Below are 20,158 nucleotides of genomic sequence, written 5' to 3'. Positions count from 1 at the left end.
GCTTAAACATTAATTAATCAGATTAATCCACCTATTCGAACTATGTACCAAAATATGCCATTTTCTTTATGTATATTGTTGTGGGAATGGAAAGATAAATGAAAGAAGGCGGATATATCCATTTAACATACAGTAGCCTATGTATGTATGTTTATTATAACATTGTTCTGTGTGTCAAAATGAAAGACAGCCCTCACACCTATCACTCATCAAACCGTGGGGTCTTATTTCATTACGTGTTGATTTCTATCAACACATAATGTTGTATCGATGTATATAGAGATGTACTACAGCAAAAGTATTCTCCGTCGGGACTTCCTGCAACAACACCACGCCGTTATCGTGATTCTGATTGGCCAGAAGACATTATCAAAGATGTTCTATTAAGAAGACGATCACTACGTGACAAAAGTTTTCAAAACCGTTTCTAGTCTTCGGTATTTCCAGACAAGTGGCTACTGAAATCAATCGTACTAACTGCTGTCTGTGCAATTTACTCCGCACGAGTTGGCAGACTTTATTTGGCTTACTTTAACATCATTTTTCATGGTGGGGCTAAGCCATTTATTGGTATGGCTGTAGCCTACCCCAGCCATACCCTGACCGCAAATACCTCATTCCTTCTGTCTAATTGTATCCGAAATGCTTCTCGTTTTGCGCTGTCCTCCCGTTCAAATGAAATCGCCGCCAATCATATTTCCAAGCTCGCGCCAGGGGGGGGGGAGGGGTTACAAGGCTCGCGTCTTGTGCTGCATTCACTTGCACTCGGACATTAGAGATTTTCTCTCATAAATGTCCGATGAGCCACAACTTTTCTTTCAAAACAAAGCTGCCAAATGGGGTGGCAGCTGGGGTGGCAAGGCATTTTTCTGAGGTGGCAGCTGCCACCCCGTGCCACCCCGTAGAACCGCCACTGCCAACCACATACAATAGGTGCAGAAAATCTACTTTGGTATCAACAAAATGCAAATGTACTGGAAACAGGAGTTGTATCTTAAAATGTCCAATTTGAAAGTGAAGATTTTCAGGTAGGAAGTTGTTTTTTAAATTAAACATCAATTCATGAGGCAGTAATGAGGTTGTGTGGACATTAGGAGGCCAACTCTCATAGTGTGGGGAGTGCATGTCAGTGTGTGAACGTGGTACGGCCATGTGCATTTAGCACTGTTTCTTGAAGTGATGTCACCTGCACGTCCGTCGGTGTGACATATGAAACAGCTTCTCTCTCTCTGTGTGTGTGTGTGTGTGTGTGTGTGTGGTGGTGTGTGTGTGTGTGTGTGTGTGTGTGTAGAAGGTGAGTTGGCGATGTCATCTGAATATTCTTCCCTGCTTGAGGGAGAACACTCTGAAGACCAACGTAAAGGTTCCCCAGTCAGAACCAGAATAATACCAAACAATAAGAGGTATTTAATATTCACATTAAATTACTTTTAAACACAATGTGAAGGAGAAGGGGTTTTATGTGTATTTGAAATCTCTCCCAAAGCAGTATCGCCTCTTGATGCAATTGACTTACAGTAAAAGCAAGATGCCTTGGTAATGCTCAGACAGCACATCAGAATCTTTAAATACCTGCATGTGCAGTTTTTTTTTGTATGTTGATCAGTGTGAATGACACTCTACTGAATACTGAGTAATTGTTATAGGTCATTATTTCTGTATACCTCTTTTAACAACCAGTTAGAGAAACTGACGTGTGATACTTCCACAGGGCCAAACTGAAAACGCTCATCCAGAAGAGTGAAGGGAAACTGCAGAGCTTCCAGGTAAAAGCTAACAGAACACACCGTTTATTTTAATTCAAGATTAAGATAAAACTTACATTTTTGGATATTGTAGAGTATCAACATTACCAGTCATTAACGAAAAAATATATATAACTAATAATAATTATCTAAATTGTTTCTTTTTGTAATCATGTTCTGTGCGACTTGGATATGCGTTGAAAATCATAGCAAGAAAATACATAACAAAACATTCATGAATGAATACAAAATAACCAAACTAAAATATAACTTAAATAGATTTCCGCAAATTCACTGGGGAATGTGCTTTCTGATGAAAAAGACAGACGTGGAGAGTATCATCTTTAATGAACCATGCATTGTAGAAAACAGAAGTAGTTTCACTTCAAACTAATTATGGTTTTGATGCATATAGTAAAAAATGAAAAAAGAGAGTCAGAACACATGTATGATGCACAAGTTGATGAAATAGATACAAATATTTAACATATAAAGAAAAAAGTGCACAAAATCACAATAAGAATACAAAGACAGATTCTGCTTTACAGTATGAGACCATTATGTCATATATTGAGTGCTTCTTGGGCCCAATAGGGAATAAGTCCTGACAAAATTCCTCTCATCTGTGCTGTGGTATGTAACGTTCTGTCTTGCCTGTAGATTGCCATTAACATCACCGAGGCCCGGCAGCTGGTCGGAGAGAACATCGACCCCAGTGTGGTGATTGAGATCGGCGATGAGAAGAAACAGACTTCAGTCAAAGAGGGAACCAATGCTCCCTTTTACAATGAGGTAAAAATAAGGACTGGTGATTCTTTGGTGATTTTTAAGAGACCCTAACTTAAACCATCTGTATCTCTCTTCTTTCCACCAGTATTTCGTGTTTGACTTCTTTGCCCACAAAGAGATCTTCTTTGACAAAGTCATCAAGCTGACAGTGAGTAAAGAAAACCCAGCAATTTAGCATTTCAAAGAGAAGATTTAGATGTTATGTCTAACACTATAAATGATCAAATCAGAAAGCATGGATTCTTATACAAATGTCAGATATTGAGGTCTTCTTGGTCGGTGATAATATTTAAAATTAAAATGATTTTCCATAATAGTGAGGTGTGTGGCGCAGTGGGTTGTGCGTTGGTGTTCGGATCAGGGGGTCACAGGTTCAAACCCCACTGCAGTCAGCGGGTGTTTCTCAATCTTGAGTTAAGCTGCTCCAGAGCCACTATTTCAAGCATACTACGTCATCGAGTGCCGCCGAAGTACTGTTCCAATGTCCAGCATACTTGGAATTCTACCGAGCCCGGCGTACTTCGTTTTGAGAAATTTCGAGGATGCACATGTGTAGACTCCGCGGTCCCCACAATGCTTTGCGCAAAGACCAATTTCCCCAAATCTGTTGCGGAAAATGTAAGGCGGGGCCTCTCGTATGACGCACACTTGCTAGCCTGTTCCACTCTTTGTTTTCCGAATGCCAGGAAGTATTCTTGCCTCGCTTTTGAAGCAAGTGATTCGGAAAACATGTGCTACCAAGCAAGCGTATTCGAGATTGAGAAACACCCAGCATGTCATTGTGTCCCCGGGCAAGACACTTCACCCCAAATTGCTCCTGTGGGGATTGCCCACAGTATCGAGTATGTAAGTTGCTTGGGATAAAAGCGTCTAACAAGTGACATCTAATGTAATGTAATAATTGTTAATGTGTCATCTCATTTCTAGTTGCTTCTGGTCTGAGATGCCATGTTTTAAAGGTTCATCTTGTTCTTCTTCTTTTTTAAGTGAGATCAGTTTTAAGCTTGAGCTCTGTCTCTTCTCTTTGTGTGTCACTCTTTCCAGGTGATGCACTCCAAAATGCTGAGGAGTTTCTGCATTGGGTCCTTTAAGCTGGATGCGTGGACAGTCTACAAACAGCCAGGTAGATCACCTCTTTTGAACATGTTTCTTAGCGTAGAGAAGAGGAGCTTCATAGTGTGTCCACACAGAGGTCAACCTTCTCTTTCCTGCTCCCTCAGGTCACCAGTTCATCAATAAATGGGCAATGCTGACCAATCCTGTTGACATTAGCACTGGCGTCAAAGGATATGTCAAGTGTGACATCAGTGTCTCAGCGAAGGGAGACAACATGCAGCCGGGACCGAAAGCAAGTGATGCTGACGAGCAGATAGACAAGTATATCACACTTATTTGTTTTACAGCAATGCTTGCCTTGTTTAAGTATTGAAACTGTTCTATCTTTTAGAAAACATTTGAATAATCATAACTCTTTACCAGTGTTGGGACTACTGTAACGCAACTACTTTTGCGGTAACTAATAGCGTTACTAGTTACCTATTCCCATTAAGTAACGCCGTTATAGTTACTGTGATTTAAATGGGTGCGTACATTATGTGATGGAACTGAACCGAATCTCCCTGCGGATGTACTTACATGCGAATACAGCGATGTCCTCTCACAGTACCATGGAAAAGTGAAAGTAACCAGAGAGGAGTGATGATTGGTTAACGCGGGGTAACATTTCAGGGTAAGCCAATCAGAGACAGAGTTGGGCGGGTCTTGCCTTATGGGGAAAATACACACACACGAACACTTGCTAATACACACACACACACACACACACACACACACACACACACACACACACACACACACACACACACACACACACACACACGAGACGACGACGACGACGACGACGACGGAGGAGAGNAATATCATGTTTGTGTGTGTGTGTGTGTGTGTGTGTGTGTGTGTGTGTGTGTGTGTGTGTGTGTGTGTGTGTGTGTGTGTGTGTGTGTGTGTGTGTGTGACACACACACACACACACACACACACACACACACACACACACACACACACACACACACACACACACACACACACACACACACACACACAAACATGATATTTGAACAGCTAAAATGTAACAAATGTACAATCAATGTGAGATAAAGATCTTAATCTTGAATGAATAAATAAATGAAATGGAAGATGAGGTTAGAGAGTAGATGTACTGTAAGTGTGAGTTCACTATATTGGATTTAATGATGTAGGGATTTATTTAGGTCTTTGGTTGATATGAAGATGGCTGCAGTACTGCTGTTTCGAAACCTAGAACATACTTTTACCGCACATATTTAATATGATGTCGATACATTGACAGAGGGGAAACTCAAATCATTAGCTAACTCCCTTCATGAGAACTTCCCTTCCATGAGAGTAATGCATCTTTGTTAATATAGCAGGGGCTACAAATAACAACATGTGTGATGCTTGCTAAAAATGTAATCAATTTTTTCTTGAAATTAAATCACACTTGTCATGTGTTATGTGCATCATATTGAAATATCTCAAAAAAACCTAAATGAAATACAACTAGGAAAAACAAACCATAGATGAAACTACTAGACTGAAGAACAGGTAACAGGGAGCATCTTGAGCTCAGTTTAAAAAAGTAAAAATACATTCAGTTATATCAAATAAAAAACGCGTTGGTTTAATCCAAAGGCATTCATCTCAATGCTAATGATTAAACAAAACAAATCCGTTAAACTGCTCACCGCTGCGGAGATGTAGAACTTTCTGGATAATCCATTCTGTCAAAGTCAGAATACGTTTACTTTGTTCTCCTTTTATCTACTAAGAGGCACCCGGTCCTTCAGCTTACATCTAACTTCCTCCTCATCTCTCTGTGCTCAGACTAAGACATGGTCCTGGACGAGGCTGAATAATACAGCATGTGGTCCTGGCTAATTTCCAGCACAGAATTATCCTGTCAGCTCTCTTGTTAACATACTTTGCTCAGTCTTTACCACCCGTTCTTCACACGAAAGCCTCTATTATTTTATATGACCGCACTGCAAATAAAGATTGATGTTACTCCCTTCAACTCGCCCTCACGGAAAAGCCTGCTCTCTTTCCACACCTGCTTTCTCATGCCCTGTTCATTAACTTGATCCAGTCCGTCTTAAGTATCACTTAAACCTGAATGTCCAGTTCAGCTCTTTTTGACTTCTTCTTCCCATGTTTACCTCTCTGTGGTTCCAGTGGCTGATTATCTGTAAAGATTTGTGTTTGTTTGTGGTTTCGGCACAATTTAAAAGCTGTTTCAATTTAATCGCACACTACTGTTTACTAATGCTGCCTGCCAGGATGTTCTCATGAGAAGTTGTTCTCATGAGAAGTTTTCCCTTTGTGTTATATAGATTTTTGTTCATGTAAATGGTCCGCAAAGGCTAAAATCCCAAGGTTCACAGAGCCAGCCAACCAATCACAGCAGACTGGGCTCTGGTTTCAGACAGAGGGTGATGAGAGGCAGCACAAGAGCTTCCTGAACATTAAAGCATGGAGACATGTCACAGTAGAGGAACAAATACAAATATGAACCTGAAGATGAACATAATAATGCCCCTTTAACTAAAAGCATGAAGTATTGCAGTAAGAATGCAGTTATCTTATCGACCTAAGTCATATCATAGCATAGAACAGCAAACTCCATTGAAATGTTTAAAAGCAAATAAAAAAACCTACCTTTTAATATGGATTTTAATTTGGGTTACTTTCAACTCTCACTAGTATCATTGTCCATGTTTTACTGTATTTTCTTTCTGTTTTAAATTTTTATTTTTTTATTTTAACATAACTTATCACTGTACATGTTTTATCTTGTTCTGTATTAATTTTAATATTATTCTAATATTCTTGTTGTGTGTTTTTTGTAAAGCACTTTGGGCTGCTTTGTGCATGAAAGGTGCTATACAAATAAAGTGTATTATTATTATAAATAATACATAATAAATAATCTCTAACGACCAACAACTTTTTTGATCGAGGTCCCTGAAGCAAAACCTTATCAAATGGGGGTCCCTTAATGAGTGTCAAATGCTAAAGACCATTACTGTAGACGACCACTAGTTGAGACTATAGCTGGACTGTATCCATAATGGCAAATAAATGCTTCCTGCCAGAGAACAAGTTTTAAAAATATGCTTTGAAAATAGAAAAAACATTCACAAAAAAAAGGCAAAATCTCCATTTCCCAATATTCTGTTGAGTATCGTTGTTTAAGAACAATGCTCATATCCGACTGCACTAAATACAATAACAGAACAACAAATGGTTTTCATTAATTACCCATTTGAGCATTTGTAACAGCACATTAGCAGCTATTTTCGTTTAATCTAAACATGATGAGTTCAGTTATCTGTCAAACACGCAAGGTCGACTCTTTGAAACGACTTAATGTGTGGATGATTCATGACACTGTGGGGGGATGGGAGGGTTTTGTTGACCCACCCATACAGCTGACATTCTTCTTAACAGTCACTTCATTATTTTGGTCTCAAACTGACAACAGCCATTATTCACACGATGAGCAGGTGTTGCTCACCAGAAACATGTCAACAGAATCCCTCTAAAAGATCCCCTCCATACGTGTTTAAAGACAAATACAAATATTCAAAATTACATCAACTAGCTGTCCCTCGTTGCAAAATCCTTGCTTGAAGAAAATATAAAAGTAATTTTAATTGAATATCACTTGTGCTTTTTCACTTATGATAAAACATGTAAATAAAGTTAACTCAGTTTGCCTTTCTGCTGCTTTAATTAGATGCTTAAATACTACTTCATATTTGTTGAATGCAAACAATTAAAATGTATTATTTTCAACAAATATTTAAGAAATGAACCATTGAACTGAACACACAAGGCACCAAAAAGGTATAGTTTCATTTTGAGTCCGGCTTTCTACAGGTACTCTTTCAACCCAGGTAGCCTTGAGGGCATATTGCCATGTGTTTATAGCACAAGTTGACATTGCAATTAAAGATAATATGATTGCGTTAATTTGCATATTGGACCACAGTTAGCTGTCACTTTGGTGATGGCAGCCTTTAAAATAAAGAAAGGTATAACGATTGTCAGCAGGTGCAACATTTTTTTTGATTTGCCCTCAGCAGTAAAGACTATGAAAGGCACAGCTCTAAGTTTAGGGTCGGAGTAGCAGTGCTTTAGGGTCGGAGTAGCTTTAGGGTCAGAGTAGCTTTAGGGTTAGAGTAGCAGTGCTTTAGGGTCAGAGTAGCTTTAGGGTCAGAGTAGCAGTGCTTTAGGGTCAGAGTAGCTTTAGGGTCAGAGTAGCTTTAGGGTCAGAGTAGCTTTAGGGTCAGAGTAGCTTTAGGGTCAGAGTAGCGTTAGGGTCAGAGTAGCCTTAGGGTCACAGTAGCAGTGCTTTAGGGTGAGAGTAGCTTTAGGGTCAGAGTAGCTTTAGGGTCAGAGTAGCTTTAGGGTCAGAGTAGCTTTAGGGTCGGAGTAGCTTTAGGGTCAGAGTAGCTTTAGGGTCAGAGTAGCTTTAGGGTCGGAGTAGCTTTAGGGTCAGAGTAGCTTTAGGGTCAGAGTAGCAGTGCTTTAGGGTCGGAGTAGCTTTAGGGTCAGAGTAGCAGTGCTTTAGGGTCAGAGTAGCTTTAGGGTCAGAGTAGCTTTAGGGTCAGAGTAGCAGTGCTTTAGGGTCAGAGTAGCAGTGCTTTAGGGTCAGAGTAGCTTTAGGGTCAGAGTAGCAGTGCTTTAGGGTCGGAGTAGCTTTAGGGTCAGAGTAGCAGCTTTAGGGTCAGAGTAGCTTTAGGGTCAGAGTAGCAGTGCTGCTTGAGGCCCAGTTTGAGTCGTACGTCTGTGTTTAAAGTATCAGATGTCAAAACACTGCACAGCTGTTCAGTGATGATTTTAAAACTCTGAAAAGCTACTCAGTCTCAGATAATTGTCAGGTAAACAGTTGAATTAGCATTCAATAGATTACAAAGTAATCTACCTTGTGCACTTTTGTTTGTCCGATGTGCGATATTGGATGATGATGCACTTGGAAGCCACAAACTAATTGTTTTGCCAAATAATCCTGCAGAGAGCCTCAGCTTTAACAGTGGTTTCATTGAATGACTTTGATATTGTCTGTAACACATTACATTACATTTCACTTGTTAGACGCTTTTATCCAAAGCGACTTACATACTCAATAGTGTGGACAATCCCCACAGGAGCAATTTGGGGTGAAGTGTCTTGCCCAGGGACACAACGACATGCTGACTGCAGTGGGGTTTGAACCTGTGAACCCCTGATCCCAACACCAAGGCTCTATCCACTGCGCCACACGCCCCACACACAACCTCAGAGTTCTGTGTTGTGCTGATATATAAAACATTTTACGTTAACACCAACAACACCCTATGAGGATTACAATATCTGAACTTTTGAAAGTATTTTTTGTCGTGGATTTTGGAAACTAAACCACACAGGCTTTTTCAGTTGCAGTTAGCAAAGTATCAGTAAAAGACTACATTTGAGTGATGCAGTGATCAACGGGCTGGAGCGGGTCTCGTACCTGAGTGTGGGATCCATTCCTGCAGTCAGTAGTCAGCTTCAGTCATCAGTAGCAGCAGCTGGATATGCTCCGATACATCCTGTGCACATGTGCTGGCTCAGAGTCAGAGTCAGATCAGAAGTACAGTCACAGCCCGGCAGCCATTGGTGCTCATCTGTTTGCTCAGAGTTGTAAAGCATGTGGCTGAAGCACGACTAGCTACTTATTCATTTTTACTTGATTACCTGCTTCCTAGTAAGTAAAAATATTCTCCAATTGTAGTTCACTTGAATATGTATTATTATTAATACTATTATTATTGTTGTTTATGACTATTTTATTATTTACATTTTTTTAATAGTTTCTGATTATTTTTTATAGCTTTTTATATCATACTTTATTAGACTTATATTTTTATATTAGCACATATTAGTTGCCATTTTAGTAAAAATAGCATTTATTTCAAATGTATTTAACTTATGATTATTTGATGACCATTTTTTGTATTGTTTCTGATTATTTTATAGCTTATTTTACATTATACTATTGAAAAAGTAGTTCTGGTTGCAGCAGTGTTATGGTAATAGTAGTACATTATAGCAGAAGTATTATTAGTAGTGATCTAAATACTACCCGCAGCAGCAGTAATAGTGCTTGTAACATTATCAGTAGCTATCATTTCTTATCATTGCCAGTCAGATTATCCAGTGATTTAGTGACAATATTTAGATAACATGCTGCTTTCTCCTCAAGTTGATATTCAAAATGAAATAAAATGAATCAGTCGTCCTCTTCCTTAGGCACAAATGGAGAAATGTACTGTAAAAACAAGAGCAGTTGCAGAGTTATTTACCTAATGTACGTGTGTTCATGCAGCCCGGTGATCATGTGACCAGGATGTATGAAAGTTGAACAGTTAACAAATCCACCCCTGGTAAACAGAGCAGTCACACCTCATCAGTCAGAAAGGATCAGCAGACTGCAGCTGCTGTCCCATCACCTCAATGTCTTCAACTAAGTGATAAGAAATAACATTTGCTGATCACATTTTTACTCGTCCACAATAAAGTCAAATGTGTGCTATTCTAATAAATTTCACCTCACCCAAGATACATTCAAATGGAAACAGGATGATATCATTTTTGAGTGTTGTTTTTCATTTCCCCACCACAATGTGTGTTTTTTGGACTGAAACCACCATGTGTGTTTCGAGGACATTACCTGTGGTCTTTGGTGTTTAATTTAAAGTCCTATAAATAAAAGATTTATAGAAGATCACACCATTTAAAGAACAAATACAACAGTAATATCGATGTAATTGGGAGACTTTTATACATATATTTACCTATGACTTATTTAATCCCTTTTAATTACCGATTGTTTGTCGCGTCTCTTTGAAAGTACTGTTCACTCCTGCTACACATATCCTGAGATAACATTTCAGTGTTGGGCAAGTTACTTTTAAGTAACTAGTAATAGTTATAGTTACTGCTCTCAAAAAGTAACTAGTTACTTTATTAGTTACTAAATTATAAAAGTAACTAGTAACAAGTTACTTTACTTTAAAAATAATAACAATAAAAATACAAGTTTTTGTGTTGTTCTGTGGCACAGTAAGAGAAAAGACAACTCCCCACATGTACATTGGTTAGGTGCTTCAGGAGATTGGCATTGCTGTTAGTCGATGTGGACAATGCTTTCTGTCCTGCACACAGTTTACATTTGACCGTAATATTTTTTGCGTCCTTTATCCCCACAAATTGAAAATAGTGGTTATACGTATCTCCAAGTTGTAAATGCGCTGCTGCTCTCGCTGATCATCTGCCATTGTGTGTGTGTGTGTGTGCTGGTGGTGAGCATTGCCGTGTGTGTGTGTGTTAGCATTAGCAAGTGTTCGTGTGTGTATTTTCCCCATAAGGCAAGACCCGCCCAACTCTGTCTCTGATTGGCTTACCCTGAAATGTTACCCCGCGTTAACCAATCATCACTCCTCTCTGGTCACTTTCACTTTTCCATGGTATTGTATTCGCCTGTAAGTTACATCCGCAGGGAGATTCGGTTCAGTTGGATCACATAATAATTTAACGCAGTAACGCACCCATTTAAATCACAGTAACTATAACGGCGTTACTGAATGGGAATAGGTAACTAGCAACGCTATTAGTTACCGCAAAAAGTAGTTGCGTTACTTTGTAACGCGTTAGTCCCAACACTGCATTTCACGTGCTATTACCTTCATTTATTTGCTCCATAATTACAACAATTAAACCATAACATTAATATTAATTATTACCAATATATGACCAGGCTGTTGTATTTGTTAAAGAAACATGTTTTTTCCAGAGTACTAAACTGATATGTAATTATTGATCTGTAAACCTTGTATTTATCTTGGTCCTAAATGACCACTGCATCATATCGATGTTTTTCACTATAGCCTACTAAACCTAAATAACCGTGTTGAAAGGAAAACCATGTTTCTGCAGATAAGTAGTTATCAGTACTTTAAAGCAAAACATTTTATTTAGTGCATTTATAAAAAGGTGATCACAATTCTAAAATACAATATAAGAATTTCTCATTTGTAATCATTCTAAGTCCAAAAGGTGAACTACATACCATTAAATATAACTTGAACAACTACATTTGCATACAACCTAACTTGCAAAGTAACTTAAAATGTGATGCTTCAGTCCAGGTCAGGTAGAAAGTCTTTGGATGTGCATCTTCAGGTCAACGCAGTTTTCCAGCCACACCTTTGAAATAGTTCAACTCTGCGGTATCTTCCCTGCAAAATGAATGTTCTGTTAGTGTCCGCTGAGCAGGTTGCAATTTTCCCTTTCTCTTTCCATATTTGTCTTCTGGACCGGGATTGAAACCAATGACCTCTCAGCGGTAACTCAACTCTGCTAATGCCCGGTTTACTTGCCCCTTTATAATCTCTTTCAATCCATCAACGTCCATCTTGTTTTCTTCATTGTTGAAAGTATGATCCCTCACACATATCTGGAAAAGATCAAATGAGAAAGTTAATGAAATCAGTCTGAGACCAAGTTTAACTTCTGTGACTAAAACGTCATCTTAACCAATGTTTAGGCAAGTTGGACATTTGGGGTTTTGCCAGCAGTTGAACTAAGAAACAAACTCTTAGCATACAGTATGTATACACATTCACAACACTAAGTCTATCTGTTACTACGTATCATCTTTTCAATATGTACATTGTTTGTAGACAGAGGACAGGCATTAAAGCACACAGTCTGATGCTGTACATGTTTCATCAAGGCTGAAACTCAAAGAAATGTTCACATCATATCAGAGGAACCAGAAAAGCTGGATGATATTGTTTGTTTACAGCCTGTGTGGATTCAGGTGTTCACATAGTTGGACAGCAATGAAAACAATGATTGGTAGCCCCTATATTTAGTTAATCACAACATGTTCTTTAAATAAACTAATGGACCTTCGTCATGACTCATGAGTGGTGGCTACTTGTATTTTGGGTAAATCTGGTATGATGTAAATACAGCATACTGTTATGACATGCCCCACAGATATTTTAATGAGCCTGTATGTTTAGAAGGTGAAGCCAAATCTTAATCGCTTGTTGAATCCCATATTTTCTAACCTAGGCAGCCAACAAAAAAACAGACTAGGTTGCCATATGTGTGTAATACTGGACCCATCATCCTAGTAGACATTTTGCTCATAGTCAGACAGTCATTGTTTGAATTCATTCCAACATAAAGCGCTTATACATTCAACATGAAGACTATCAGACTCAACTTTATCAGGTTCTTACAGCAGAGATGGGTGGGAATTGGACTGACAATCACAGCAGGTGGACACCTTGATGGTGAATGATTTCAGATTCAATCAGGGCTTTATAGCCTCTTGAGGGTACAACATTACATTAACATATACTAAACAAACAGTTGTGACACATGTACCAATTCCCCCTCATGTGAACCTCTCTGGAAATCTACAGAAGAACCACAACAGGCAGCAGCAAGGCCTTCGAATGATGACAATGCAATCTACATGTAAGCTTGGGCTTCATACCTGGGGTTTGTTGGCTAAGAGAAGCTGGTGACATGGTGGTTTCAGAGGAGGAACTGCAGCATGAAGACGGTGTGGGGGGGGGGGGCATATCCAACTTTGTAGAGGTTAGGGAAACTACTTGGTTGGTTGCTAATGTGTAACAGGATTTTGAAGGATGCAACTGGTCTGGTTTTTAAGTTGTATTTGGAAGATGAAGTGTTTAATTGTTAAAGCAATGTTGATTTTGGCTAGGCAGGGGGTTCTGAAGGAGTCTTTTGACTTGTTTTACAGAGGCATCAGATCAGGATCATTTAGTTTGATGCTTCAAATTAGTTTTAGAGGAAACAAAAAGACAGTTTTTCTCCTGTTGAGGTGGTTGGTTGATGTGGAAATAGCAGAAAGAGACTTGTTGGTTGATCACAGGTTTAAGAACATATTCCAGAGATTGATCTCTCACTATCCTGGAGGGGGGTCTTCAGATGAATTCCTAAATGTGGTAATTTGTTCAAGTAGTATTTACAAGTATTCTTGAAAGGTTCAGGAGATTTCAGGAAGGGAGGACCAAGGAAGAGTCGGATCTTTGACGTCAGAACATTTCACAGGAACCGAAGAACGACACTCTTTGTCCTCAGGAGGATTTCAAGTTGAAGAAGACGAAGAGTTTTGTCATTAGGAACGAGAGCATTCACAAGAGGAGAAGGAACGTAGATTGAGGGAGCAGAAACTTTCAAGGACTTGAAGGCAGATGGAAGGACCGGGGCTTTGAGAGAAAGAGCAAGGGATTGGAGTTGGCGTTAGGAGTACAGCGCATCAATACCTGCAGGGGTGAGAACCAGGGCTTGTAGAAGGTCAGACAGAGAGACAATCCCTCTAACCACATCCTCGCTGTCAACCAACACCAAACGATGCACCTAGAGGAGAGAGGACATGGTCGTCATGCTTTGATTATTGCACGTGCCACATACTGTCATATAAAAGAACAATATCAGAAGGAAAATTATAAAGAAAGACAAACAAAATCTGTGAAGGTAACTGTTCAAAACAGGAATTGAAATGCTCATTTCAAGAGACGGGAGGTCACAGTGGAATACAAATATTGTTCTCTTTAATTCATTGTCAAAAACCACTTGCGTTTGAGTGTATCTTGACTGTGTCCTTATTGAAAACAACGGAAAACATGACCCATTAATGTGTGAGAATCGTAACAGAAAGCTAAATAGATTAGAGTTCAGTGCAATGTGTACGAACAAGAAAAACCTTAGTTACATAAAATAGTTAGGGAACATTATTCATCCTACATATAATAAGGTTATGTCAGACAGCCAGTGAATGAATGTGTGTGTTACCTCAGCCTTTGCAATGCGGTCGATGATGGTCTCCAGTGTTTCGTAAGGGTAACACTTCAGCACTCCCTCCACACAGCAGGCTCTGGAGGAAATGGCCTCCCTCACCGTCATGTCCAGGTTGTTGTAGTTTTTCTGGGCTGCGAGGTTCTGAACCAAGGAGAAAAACAGAAAACAATATTGGTCCACTAACAGCAGTTCAAGTAGTTTAAATGTAGTCGATTTTAGGCAATATAGTCCTCATTGCATGCATTGAAAGCTGAGCATGCAGCTGCAAAATCTGGACATGGAAAATGGAAAATGGCATTCCAAAATATGCATGAAAATGATATATTTGACTGTGTTTTTGCGGGTATTAAGCCATGAATGATATGCCAACCAGACAAAAACAACAATTGGAATGAGCATGACAAGGGATTGAAGGAACCACAATTATTATGGGATGTGTGAAACTAACTTACAATGACGTCAAACCTGGAGTACAGTGCCACGACTTTACCTACGGAGGAGAAAATGACAGACCATAGATGGTAGATGAAAACAAAACATAGATGTCAACTGAAACCCTCTTTTTATTAAACTGACAAACAAAATGACCCTTTTTTTTTTAACCTCCCACAGTAAAATGTTAGGTTGGCCTACCTTGCTCATTGACTACTGGCAGAGCAGAAACTCTTCTCTCCACAAAGATAGTCAGAGCGTCATAGACTGAGGCCGACTCCTGGACTGTTGCAATCTCTCTGAAAGTACCGATCGCCACCTCATTGATCCGCTTCTGAAGAAACCTGGGCTTAGGAATCATAGATCCCTGGAGGGGACGGGAAGAGAGAGACAAATACAATATCTTAATGTCAAACCAAATTGAGAACAATTCCATAGAAGTCAAACAGAAATGCACTGCTAACGTTTCTCACTGTTTTTGGTTCTCTTAAATTCTGTCAGTAATGCAATCTGTATAAATGTATCAATTTCTCACCCCCCATTTTTTATTGATTTACTAATTTGCCCTTTCTCTCTTCTCGAAATACAAAACCCGATTTCCAGCACATCCTCAAATTAGTCCAAGGGGGAAGTACCCTATTTGGATGAATGTATAACAACTTTAGGACAAGCCCCAGAAAGATACTCTCAGAGAAATCTTACAAAGATGTGGAGGAACTTGAGGATGCGTTTGTGAGTCAGGATGTGGAGGACATTTCCTGACGCCGGGTCGATGATCGGCAGCCGGTGTATCTTATTCTTCAACAAGGAGTAGATGGCATCAAACAGACTGGGGAGAAATAGAATCCCATGATTACGATTATTATAATTACACATGAGGACTTTAGCATAGAACAACATAAGGCACAGCTCGGACTCGGGTGATGTCTGGCTCCGAATGTAGAAAGGTTGACTTTAAGCCCAAAAATGTACAGCTTTTTGAAAATACCACCAACCATTATTAGCACTAACACAATAGTTCAACTTAAAAGAGAGTGTGCAAAGAGCCATGAAGATATCCCACTTTTAAATACCTAAGACAATGTTTTAAACTAAAATGACAACGGCTAGTATCTTATGTGGCATATTACAATCTATAGGAAGACATTTGACCATGAACCTGAATTTAATGAATTATTTGAGAGGCTGGTTTTCACCTGCAGTCAGGAGTGATGCTGATCAGTCTGTTGATATGGTACTGTAGATAGGTCTCTGCCAAGATAGAGAATCACAATTTATTAACACAAACTACCAAAACAAAATGTAGATAGCTAAAAAAAAAGAGAAAGAAATCAACTATATAATGTTGTACAGACCTCTCCATGTCTCTATCTTGTGCTCTTCCAGCTCATATATCTGAACCTGCAGAACAAAGAAACATCATTAGCCTCGAAAGTATATGTGTGATTTCTAAATCCTGATTTTCCACTTAAAACGGATCATTTAAAGAAGTGACACCACTGTGCATGGTGCATGACACGACACCGACTGGCATGCAACAAACTCTTAGGACCTAAGGTGTTTTATTTGCCACAAATAATCCAAAGGTCACACGGCTCACCAGAGGAGACTTGTAATAGCGATGGAGAATGTTGATGAAGTCAGTGATGGTCAGCATACCTGCACGCAAACACAGGCACAATGGAAACATCAGACATGTATTTAAGTGGACATTTAAAGCAGCCGTATTAAGCTCCTTCTCAGGTTCATATTTGGTGCTTCTACTGGGAGAAAGGTCTTTATTTTCTGATACTGCCTGTGCTGCAGCACCTCTTTTCACCCTCTGTCTGAAACCAGAGCCCAGTCTGCTCTGATTGGTCAGCTGGCTGGCTCTGTTGTGATTGGTCAACCGCTTAGAGATTCCCCAAACTTCAGCCTATCACGTACAATGTGCTGGAGTGCTAGCCCATAGAAGCACAAGGAGTCCAATGAGGGCCAATGACGTGTGGGAGAGAAACTTCCTCTGGAGGGAACTTTGGGATTATAGGCTTTGCAGACCTTTTTACAGTACATGCACAAAAACCTATCTAACACAGGAAAGGGAAAACCAGAAGAAACTAAATATGGCCTCTTGAAATATATACCACAAAGTCTCTTTCTCCCAAAAGGTGGTAGAGCCACATAATGTTATTGCTCACCCACAAAACACTTCAGCTTGTTGTCCCACAGTGGAGCGGCCCTCACTCCGTTAGCTACCAGAGCAAAGAAAGCCTTCTTCACCTGTCGAAGCACACAAAGATTTATTAATTACAACCCAAAATAGTCATGCATTTAAAACATTTTTATTTATTTTCTAAATAAAAGATGTCCCATACCTGTAGTGTTGTGTCAAAAATGACCAGTTTGGAGCTGGTAGGGATGGCGTCATAGCAGCAGTGACTCTTCATGAAGTTCATGTAGATGAACGTGTCAGGGTCTGTGGCTGAATGGGGTTCAAAAGCATGTGTTGCTTATGACTACCAATTACAAATAAACATGGGAAAACACTTCATATACACTGGTGCCAAGAGATATGATGATGTAAAGTCAAAATATCAACAACCTTTTTTGCAATAATCATGATAAACGTTGGGCATTGGGAATGTGATTTTCATTATCAAATCATTCAGGTTTGTTTGCACATTGTTCATGCAAACAATTGTACAGAATAACAGGAGCACTTGAGGCTGTAGACGTTCTTGCTGCACAGGAACTACCATCACTATACACACAAATCACACAATCTTCCAATCTTACCTCGGCTCCTCACTGGGAGACCATCTTCTTCCTCATCCTCCTCCTGGTCCATCTCAAACAACGGAGCCTGAGAAAGGAAGCAAATCAACACTTTTTGTGGTGTAGTTGTCACGTTTCCAGGACCAAATAAAGCCCTCAGTGGTATTTGACTCGCGTGGTCTCTAATATAATCTGTATCTGTGATGAAAACGTGCGTTAAAGACAGAGCTGTTGTAGGACTGTCTGCAGATAAGATGGCATGTTTTATGGCAGCAAACAAGAATGTGTATTTATATTTTTGTTGCAACAATCCTGTCATTTAAGGCCCCGAAGAAGTTGCATTGGAGAAACTGTGGAAAATAGATAAAACATAGAATTTGTGCAACGTATATCCTGGAAAGAGTCCAACTTGCAGCATGCCTGGGAGACAACAGAGATTCCCAGAAGGAGCCGGAGGAAGGGACAGCAGCTCTGTTTCTCTGTTATCACCATGGGCTTGAGGAGTGAAGGGGAAAAGGGTGAGAGGAATGGACTAAGTTTGACAGGGAGAGTGCGCAGCGTTTATAGCTTTACCAGAATTAGCTATGAGCTACTTCATATCTGTGGGTCCTAGTCAGGAAACAAACAATAACATATGCATGTATGTCCACAGTATAAAGAAACACTAACCAGACAGTTATTCATCATTAAACAACAACAGCAACATCAGCAACAACAACAACAACAACAACATTAAAGCAGCACAAGAACTGCAGTTTATATCTCTGTGCCACAAGAGCAGTGCGTACTTTGAAATTATTTTTGTATCCATATGTTGGCCTTACAGGACACCATCCACTTGTGTGGCCTGAATGAAAAATGATAGCTTATGGAACAGTTTCACACCATCAAGCAGGCACGTGCACACATACTGTAGACCTCAAAGTGGGCTTGAGCCCCTGCCCGTTTTCTTCCTCCAGAGAAAGTGCCCTTTTTATGGGGTGCTTTTTAAATAAATGAATATATATCTACTGCTGTTTGCGCACACTTTCCAAAAATATATTGATTGAATAAAAAATAAAAATATCAGGTCGGGAGATTAGACTGTCAAGTTCCGCTGCTCTCTCTCCCCTCCCTCCCTCCACGTCTCGCGCACAGCGGGGCGAACATCGGCAGTCCCTTCAGACAGACAGGTAGCAGCACCTCCCACTTTACTGTCCCACATTATGCTTTTCTTGGTTTATTTTGAAGGTGAGTGGTGATGAACAAATGACTAAGCTGCCAGTGTGTGAAAGACACACTCAGAAGCCAAAGTACAGAAGAGAGGCTTTCTGATCTCCTCCTCCTCGCTATTGAGAAGGACATTCCTGCTATCCACAGTGAAGTAATAAACATCTACAGGGACATGGCCCCCAGAAGGTTGCTGCTAAGGGAGGAAGGAGAGACAACAAGTGAAGACACAAAAAAGATTTAACAATTTCCAAGTGCAAAGAAAGATACAAGATACAAAGAAAGTTAGTAACAAAAGAAGTTATTAACAAAATATTTAATTTCAGATTTCAAGACATTGTTAAATAATTTCAGTAAAGTTGCAGTATTTTTGCATGTTCTTAATACATATTTTTCACAGTTTTTTCCGATGTGTTTTGTCCAATTAAATTAAGTAAATGAGTAGGAGAGGAGAATGCACTAAGTGTAATTGTTGTAACTAAACTTAGGCCTACTTGTAGTTTGGAGTGCTAGGTTGGTTTGCGTATTTATGTAGAGAACAGCCTTTTTCAGTTGTGCGTGAACATTTTTGTTGATTTTAAAGTGTTATTTATTTTAATACCACAAAAATAATTCAAAGGACTTAATGTTGTGCTAAAATAAACTAATTATTATAGCAATTTTAACTAGTAGCATAGAAAACATGCACATTGTGGATTTGTTGTTGTCTGCTCTTGTGCGTAGTGAATACTAAAGACGATCATTGTCTCTGTGTTAACTGATTATTTTGTATTATGTTGAGTTTTAAACAATTGCGTGAGTGTGAGGGTATTCAAACTAATTGGTTGGTAAGCCAGAGATGTGCAACTATATTTAACTTTTAGTTTTACATTTTTTTAATAAATGATTATGGGATGTGCCCTTTTTCTCACTTGAGCACCTGCCCCCCAAAATGTCTGTGCACGTCCCTGGAATGAGGTATTTGTGTCCTCTTGAATGTGAGGTTTCCTGATTATTAATAATAAATGTGTCTCTGTTTCTGAACAGGAGAGAAGAGGAGGAACAGCATGGATCATCCTCTAGGTGTGAAACACTTAGACTGCCAAGGCACACANGATATGAAAATAAACTTAACGGAAAGATACAAACAATAATGCAATTAAAATCAAAGTTTAAGAGACTGTTAACACCTCACAGCTTAACAGCTATACAGTGCATGCACACACTCACTTTGTTCAGCCACTACACAAAGAATGTGAATGTGCTTGACTTTAAAATGGAAATGAACAGCTGGTATAATGAAC

At 39.4% G+C, this 20,158-nt stretch overlaps 2 protein-coding genes across 4 annotated transcripts; one reads left to right on the top strand and one right to left on the bottom strand.

The window, feature by feature from the left end:
• The first annotated feature begins 1,296 nt into the window (after window positions 1–1,296).
• Window positions 1,297–5,466, top strand: LOC104942934 (fer-1-like protein 6). Its single transcript, XM_010768247.1, has 7 exons — window positions 1,297–1,403; window positions 1,712–1,766; window positions 2,406–2,537; window positions 2,620–2,682; window positions 3,579–3,657; window positions 3,755–3,911; window positions 5,439–5,466. Exons 1-7 carry the CDS (start codon window positions 1,306–1,308, stop codon window positions 5,464–5,466), a joined length of 612 nt encoding a protein of 203 aa, XP_010766549.1. The 5' UTR covers window positions 1,297–1,305.
• Window positions 5,467–11,619: 6,153 nt separating this feature from the next.
• prkag3b (protein kinase, AMP-activated, gamma 3b non-catalytic subunit) lies at window positions 11,620–17,806 on the bottom strand. 3 transcript variants are annotated; one of them, XM_010768244.1, is made up of 13 exons: window positions 17,688–17,806; window positions 17,267–17,373; window positions 17,090–17,171; window positions 16,513–16,571; window positions 16,268–16,313; window positions 16,109–16,163; window positions 15,615–15,741; window positions 15,114–15,279; window positions 14,933–14,970; window positions 14,475–14,621; window positions 13,946–14,039; window positions 12,017–12,093; window positions 11,620–11,875 (listed from the first exon to the last, which is right to left on the bottom strand). In XM_010768244.1, the coding sequence occupies exons 1-12, from the start codon at window positions 17,737–17,739 to the stop codon at window positions 12,062–12,064; spliced, it is 1,005 nt and encodes a 334-aa protein (XP_010766546.1). In that variant the 5' UTR covers window positions 17,740–17,806; the 3' UTR covers window positions 11,620–11,875; window positions 12,017–12,061. The 3 variants fall into 3 exon arrangements, with proteins under 3 accessions (XP_010766546.1, XP_010766545.1, XP_010766548.1); XM_010768243.1 differs by having other exon boundaries at window positions 11,620–12,093; XM_010768246.1 differs by lacking the exons at window positions 11,620–11,875; window positions 12,017–12,093 and having other exon boundaries at window positions 13,413–14,039.
• Between the last annotated feature and the right edge of the window lie 2,352 nt (window positions 17,807–20,158).

The sequence above is a fragment of the Notothenia coriiceps genome, unplaced genomic scaffold (genome assembly GCF_000735185.1).
Source record: "Notothenia coriiceps isolate Sejong01 unplaced genomic scaffold, NC01 NC01_scaffold00005457, whole genome shotgun sequence".
Taxonomy (NCBI): domain Eukaryota; kingdom Metazoa; phylum Chordata; class Actinopteri; order Perciformes; family Nototheniidae; genus Notothenia; species Notothenia coriiceps.
This window is presented reverse-complemented; position numbering and strand designations above follow the sequence as displayed.

What these genes read in the sequence shown, in the direction of transcription:
- LOC104942934 (XM_010768247.1), top strand. Translation starts at nt 1,306, where the DNA reads ATGTCATCTGAATATTCTTCCCTGCTTGAGGGAGAACACTCTGAAGAC. An exon ending in ACAAAGTCATCAAGCTGACA is followed by an intron (nt 2,683 to 3,578) that starts GTGAGTAAAGAA and finishes CACTCTTTCCAG; the next exon opens with GTGATGCACTCCAAAATGCT. An exon ending in GCTGACGAGCAGATAGACAA is followed by an intron (nt 3,912 to 5,438) that starts GTATATCACACT and finishes CTCTGTGCTCAG; the next exon opens with ACTAAGACATGGTCCTGGAC.
- prkag3b (XM_010768243.1), bottom strand. Translation starts at nt 17,739, where the DNA reads ATGGACCAGGAGGAGGATGAGGAAGAAGATGGTCTCCCAGTGAGGAGC. An exon ending in CAAGCTGAAGTGTTTTGTGG is followed by an intron (nt 16,572 to 17,089) that starts GTGAGCAATAAC and finishes GTTTGCGTGCAG; the next exon opens with GTATGCTGACCATCACTGAC. An exon ending in TCAAGTTCCTCCACATCTTT is followed by an intron (nt 15,280 to 15,614) that starts GTAAGATTTCTC and finishes CGTCCCCTCCAG; the next exon opens with GGATCTATGATTCCTAAGCC.